The sequence below is a fragment of the Vulpes lagopus genome, chromosome 1, assembly GCF_018345385.1.
Source record: "Vulpes lagopus strain Blue_001 chromosome 1, ASM1834538v1, whole genome shotgun sequence".
Taxonomy (NCBI): Eukaryota; Metazoa; Chordata; class Mammalia; order Carnivora; family Canidae; genus Vulpes; species Vulpes lagopus.
This window is the reverse complement of record NC_054824.1, coordinates 58,712,758-58,719,583: the sequence shown is the minus strand read 5'-3', so window position 1 is coordinate 58,719,583 and position 6,826 is coordinate 58,712,758. Positions and strand designations below refer to the sequence as shown.

Here is a 6,826-nt window from a genome sequence, read left to right as displayed (position 1 = left end):
AAAGCTAGTGACCCCTGGTATAACTGATCCATGTCAGGCATTCATGGGCAATGGCATGGATGGAGGAAGGTAGTACGATTCTAGAGAGCTGGAAGCAATGGGGAGAAGGCTATTGAGATCGTGTTAGGCTTGTTTCTTTGGAACACGGACTCTGAGAGGGAGATTGCATACAGGAAGTTTGGCGGAGAGCCCTTAGTGTCCACACCAGTGGTGAACTGAGGAAGTAAATTCTGGCAGAGGGAAGAGTTGAATTGAGATGCAGAGACCCCGGGTGACCCCATAGACATATCTAGCGCTGGGGTGGCCCTTCAGAGCCATAGGATGGGCCTTCCCACTCCCACATGACTGGTCACTACGTGCAGATCGGCCCTGGGGCAGGGCATGTGACTGTGGGCGGGGGAGGGTGGTGCTGTCCAGCTGAGGGCAGTCTGGCCAGTCAGTGGAGGGTTGTGAGCCACCACCTCCCCAGCATCCAGGGGCACCAGTGACTCCACTCTGAAGGGGGAGCTGGGCCTCACACCACAGCACCGACTCATATAGCACATCATGTGGGCTATCCGGTGCTGAGCTTGGCAGCATTATAAAAACAGCTATAACCTTGCTTTAAGAAAAAAATGACCTCATAGGCAAATGCAAAATCTGTTTGGGAAATGATAATGATTTCACTAATGATGGCAACTAACCAAGGAGGCCCCACGCTCCTGCCCAGCCCTAAGAGTCTTCAAGCTCAATTACGGGGTGAGAATAGAAAATAATGCAAAAGAGCCAAGGAGGTCTTGTGCATGCAAATTGTCAGCACAAAGTATTTCAGCCATTTCGGTCTCATCTGGGTTTTCTCTTTTCAACTTATATCAAATACACTTGGGTACACTCACTCACTCACACACACACACACACACACACACACACACACTCAGTTAACCTTGGATAGGGCTTCCTTTTAGAAACATAAAAAGCTCCTGAATTAACTCCAATAACATCCCCCTAGACCATCTTTGAAAGGAACAGATGAATGAGTTTGACGGAAAACTTTTGCTTGAAATTTTCCCCTTTCTCAGATTACATAAATTTGAAGGGAAAGTCTGCCAAGTGTTCAATGATGCTCTGCATGGTGGCTTCTGGCAGGGACACTCTGTACCAGCAGCTGAAACGAATGTTTTCCTGAAACACTGACTTATCATTCTTTATCACTTGCTCTGTCCCCCTCTTTCCTGTGCCACAGCCTTCTAGATGACCTGGGTAGGGATAGAAAAAAAAACCCAAACTTTTCTAGAACCCTGAAAGATACTGCATGTTGAGCTTGGTTGCTGAGACTTCACTTGGCAGATCAGACCGCAGGGATGATGAACACATTGATATTGAAAGCCATCTTTTCAGGCCTAAGGTGGGTACTAGGGGGTCAGGTCCTCACACTAGAGTACCTGAACTTTTAGGGCAGTTGCTTTGTGTGAGGAAGTTTCTCTCTGGGCAGAATGTTTCACAAGAAGAATTGAGTCACATTATTCCCCTGCTGAAAACCCTTCTCTTGTGCTTAAGATGAATCCCAAGCCCTCTTGCTCGACCTGCCAAGTTCCAGAGAGCCACGCCCTGCCCTCCTTTCCCTACTTCATTTGGGGCATGCTCACCTCCAGTCTCTGTACTCTGCTATGTTGATGACACCCTGGAGGTCCCTCCCACATGAAGAGGACTTTCCAAATCCATGGCCTCCACCCCTGTTGCCTAGAATATTCTCCTAGCTCTGCAATGGCACATTTCTTCCACAGTTCAACCTTCAAGGTCATCTCTTCAGAAATGCTGTCCCTGACCATGACCTTCCAGTTATACTCTCTGTCTTCCTAGTGTGCTCTTGCCTGTCCTCACTGCCCTCGTCAACCAGAACTTGCAATTATTTATTTGCTTATTTCTTTATTATCTCTTTCCCACATTGGACCCTCCTTCCTGAAATGGCAGGTACATGGTCACCACTGTTCCCAGCGTCAGGCACACAGTCATTCTTTGGTAAATATTTGTCCCTTCACCCAGCGCTTAAGTCCTATGCTCTCTCTTTTATTAAATACTTAGAGATTTTAAAGGAAGGTTATATATATGTAGAAGTTATCTCAGAGATATAAGATGGATGAGATGTGTTTTTAGGCAGAGGACATTCTAACCCCCCCCCCCTTTTTTTTTTTGCCACTGATGGCTCCTTCCTCCTTTTCTCATAGTGGTTTTGTTTCATGATTTACATGCAGTATATCGGGCACATTTTAAATGACTTTTACATATGTGCACATCCGTGGAGATCTAGATGGAATGTTTATAGCTTCCCTTGTGGGAAAGCTGGCAGGCGCACTCTCTCAGTCAATACCTTCCAGAAGGTAACCACTATTATCATTTCTATCAATAGATGCCAGTTTTGACTATTTCTTTACACCATGAATGGAGTCATACCTCATGAATTCTTTCACGTCTATCTTTTTTTGCTCAAAAAGTGTGATTTCGAGATCCATCCCTGTTACTCTGTATCTCAGCCATTGCTTTGTGTTATTCCTTTATGTGAATGTACCAGTTTATTTATTCATTCTACAGTTGAAGGACACTTGGGTTGTATCCAGTTACTGGCTCTTATAAGCAATGCTCTTGGGGACATTCCTGTACAGGTATTCTGGTAGACGTGAGAACTCTTATCTGCTGGTTGCATGTCCTGGAGTGGAACTGCTTCTGGATAGGAGTGTGTGTGGCCTGCACAGATACTATCAGACAACGTTCCTACGTAGCAATACCAGTTTACTCCACCTTGCTCCGTATTGGCACCAGCACTTTATATTTTCCCATACTCGATTTTGGCCATTCTGATAGGTGTGTGGTATACCTCTTTGAGATTTTGATTTGCATTTCTCTGATGTAAAATGATGAATACTTTTTTGAATGCCTGTGGGTCAAATGGGTATTTCAGGTACGTGTGTATATGTGAATTGCCTGTGTAAGTGGAGTCCCAATTTAAGCATTTCGACCATTTTTAAAGGATGGATTGTCTGTCTCTTTCTTATTGACTTGTAGGAGTTTGTCATGTTTTGGATAGGAGTTATTTGACAACTATATTGCAAAGATCCTCTCTCATTTTGAGACTTTCCTTTTCACTCTCTTAATGGTATAATCTGATAAACAGATGCTGTTAATGAAATACAACGTACCCATTATGATAGTTTTTTTTTTGCATTCTCCATAACAAAATTTTTCTTACTTTGGGTCTCTTATGGTGTTTTAAACTAAAGAATAGTGTGGGAGCAATGTTTAAAGAGGGTCCTTGGGGGGCAGCCCGGGTGGCTCAGCAGTTTAGCGCCACCTTCAGCCTAGGGTGTGATCCTGGAGACCCAGTATCGAGTCCCACGTCGGGCTCCCTGCATGGAGCCTGCTTCTCTCTCTGTCTGTGTCTCGGCCTCTTTCTCTATTTCTCATGAATAAGTAAATAAAATCTTTAAAAAAAAACCTAGGGTCCTTGGGGCACCTGGGTGGCTCAGTGGTTGTGTGTCTGCTCAGGTAGTGATCCCGGGGTCCTGGGACTGAGTCCCACACTGGGGTCTCCACAGGGAGACTTCTCCCTCTGCCTGTGTCTCTGCCTCTCTCTGTGTGTCTCTTATGAATAAATACAATCTTAATAAAAAATAAATAAATAAATAAATAAATAAATAAAGAGGGTCCTTTGTACATCTGAATGGGCCTCTCAGACCAAGATGGTTGAAGCATGAAAATGAAAGTTCCCCTTTTCAGAGCCCAACCCATCCCTTCAGGCCTTGCTCAAATTCCTGTTTCTTTGTGAGATGGCTGCCAACCAGCTTACTCCTTGGCTCCTTTCATAAGAGCTCAGCTAAGTCAATCTCATGTGTTGGTGACTTTTTGTAACGACTATCAGCTGAATTGCACTCTTCCACAATTACCACTCAAGAATAGTCAGCTCAGACAGACAACACACAAATTATGCTACGTGGACAAAGAGTCATTCACCAGGTATATTTGAAGCCTAAGCTCTTTGAGCTATACACGTGCACAAATGATTCAATTGGTGGAAACCTCCCCTTTCCCCTCCATATTTCAACTTTCAAACTGAAAATCGTGCTAAAGAGGTTTGCATAATGTGCGTCATGGAAATGCTGAGGCAATTCTGACTTTTCGCAGTGCAGGAGGCTCCGCTGACACCCTTCGAGGAGTCTTTCCCATGCCTGTCTGCTCTCCTCGGAAAAGTTCCTCTTTCCCCCCTCCCCAGACCCAACCTAATGAAAGAATCACTTGATCTGACACAGAGTCACATGGCAACTTCACAATAAATTTCACCAAGACCAACCACTTAGGTCATACACTCCACTGTGGTTTTATTTTGTGATGACAGCATGGTCATTTTAACTTTTGCTTAACTTGGCTGGAAATGACTGATGGTATCTGCTTCAAAACACTTAAAGAATTATTTCCGAATATTTGTTTCTCATCCAGCTGTCTTTAGAATCTGCATTCTGAAAATTCTGAGTAGCTTGAAAAGTCAAATGACCCGCAGAAGGCTGAGAAGAGACTCAGTACAAAATGGCTGATGGCTGCTGTTCTTTCTTAGTCTCAAGAACCCAGAAAATACTTCTTCCACTAGAGGGAAGCATTTCTCCACTAGACTAGCTTTCATTTGTGACTGAAAAACCAAAAACTTCCACAGCAAAGGAAAGTCAAAGCATTTGCTTATTATACACTCCTCAGATTTTATTTTTAAAAGGAGCCTTCATTTTTCTTATGGAAACTCAGGGTTTTACAAGCAATGCTGTCCTCAGTTTCACCTGTACTGTGTCCAGTACTATATTGCTATATTCACAGTAGAACGGACTTTAATTTCTGAGTGATCAGTCTGTTTTAAGTTTCTCATGAAACTAGCATACACCTTAGTCAAAAACCACAACAATCCTTCCATAAGTTGGCTGTGTTATTGTTCTCGTGTGTTTTTCTGAGGCTTGGGTAATGAAAGTATTTCCCCACTCCCTTGTAACTGGCATTTGCATTTAAAGTAATTCATTAATGTACAGGAGTAGATGAGGCCTTGCACATATAGCAGAAGGTAATGGTCTTATAGGTGTATTTTCTGTAATGCACTTCGGGCTACAGAAATAGAAATATCACATGTGACGAAAACAAATATTTTTGAGCAACATGGCCATTGCATGAGTAGGATTGGTATATGTTTGTTTATCTACCATCCTTTCCTTTTTCAAATCCTCAGTGGCCGCTATGTTCTGGAGATTTAGCTTCATCCAAGTTGTCTATGATGGACACTTGCATCTTCACTTTATTTAAAAACAAGTATTCTTGATAGCAAAGATGTTGGCTAATCATTTATATATTGGCATGAGAAGTTTTTTGCCCTTTCAAAATTCAGCATTATCCATAATAGAGTGTAATATTATCAGATTATCTGCATTAGTATATGAATGCATTCATAAGCAATGCACATATTATGTTTTTAAGCAGCTAATGGCTGAACAATCACTAAATAAAAAACATCCAGATTTTAAAAGCACAGCTGAAACATTTGTACAAATATACAAAGAGAAAAAAACAATCATTCAGACACCATGAAACTTTTGTAATAAATAGGTTTGTCTGAAATCGGTCTATATCACCCTGGACAAGCCTCCCCAGTGAGGCTGGGAAAGTACTATACGGAAGTGGTGTTCAAAATCTACTGAGGAATATCTTTGGGGCCAAGCTCAGTGTCACCTCCAGGAATTTTAACAGAGCTATGAAGTACTGACTCAAAATGGTGGATATACCCAGACGTGTTGAGCTGGATGGTGCTGATAATTTTTCTAGTCTAGATAGGACATGGCTGGATGCTGACAATCTGTGAATTATAGTATATCCTCGAATCATGAAAATAAATGCTGGTGATCATGCATGTCCTGGGAATGTCGGGATGCAGAGGACTGAGTGAGACCAGATAGGGATATCTCATGCAGTCAAAGTCAAGTTTACTTATGGTCCTACTTACGTGGCCAGGAAGAAACAACGCACACACGTCAGGACTGGGACTGAAACAGATCACAAACAACACGGGTGCTATTTGTTACTGGTGTCTCTGGCTTGGATCAGCATGAGAGAATGAAGATACAGGCTGTGCTGATTCTTTAATAAGAAAATACTACCTTTTTTTCCTAGAACCTTCTAAATAATGGATTACACTCGATGGGTATGATATGATCCGGAAACATATCACCTTTTCCTAGCCCTTTTGTCCGAGAGGCTTGATTACAAGGAAGGAGTCTCAAACAACCAAACACCCAGGGATTGAAAGGCAATTATTTTTTTTTCGACAAACAAACAACAGAGGGAAAAAAGCATGATAAAGAGGAGACAGATATTATTGTTGAGGCGGAGCAGTGAGCTCAGTTGGACACGGAGGGTGGCAGGCCAGGACGCCGGGTTTGGATGATTTTTGGCTTTGGGGAAGTCTTTGGATCCTCCTCTTCCTCTATGTCACTGTCACACACGTGCACGACGACACTTGGGGTGGACTCAGTCCCTGCATGGAGCTCATACTTCTCTCCTGAAAGGCAAGAAAAATGGGGGTGATAAAGGGGAAGGGAGCTCAAAGCAGATTCTTTGGCAATGTTTGTGCTGGAAGTAAGGCCATTTTACAGTGTCTCGGGAAACCCGGATCTTATCCAGGAATGGCATGGGGCATCACAAAATGGAAGGAGATTACTCTGTTACTGTGTCCCTGCTCTACCACCTATCGATCATACAACCCTGCTCGGGCACTCACCCTCTCAGAGCCTCAGCATCCTCAACTGTAAACTTCAGTATGGTCATAACT

At 43.1% G+C, this 6,826-nt stretch overlaps 1 protein-coding gene across 2 annotated transcripts in view; it reads right to left on the bottom strand.

Annotated features, from left to right (window-relative positions):
- Window positions 1–3,975: 3,975 nt before the first annotated feature.
- The window catches only part of RCAN2 (regulator of calcineurin 2), a 266,978-nt gene continuing 264,127 nt past the window's right edge, over window positions 3,976–6,826 (bottom strand). For both annotated transcript variants that reach the window (XM_041765394.1, XM_041765404.1), the window contains one exon: window positions 3,976–6,556. In XM_041765394.1, the coding sequence (XP_041621328.1) occupies window positions 6,396–6,556 (161 nt within the window). In that variant the 3' untranslated portion in view covers window positions 3,976–6,395. The remainder of the gene's footprint in view (window positions 6,557–6,826) is intronic.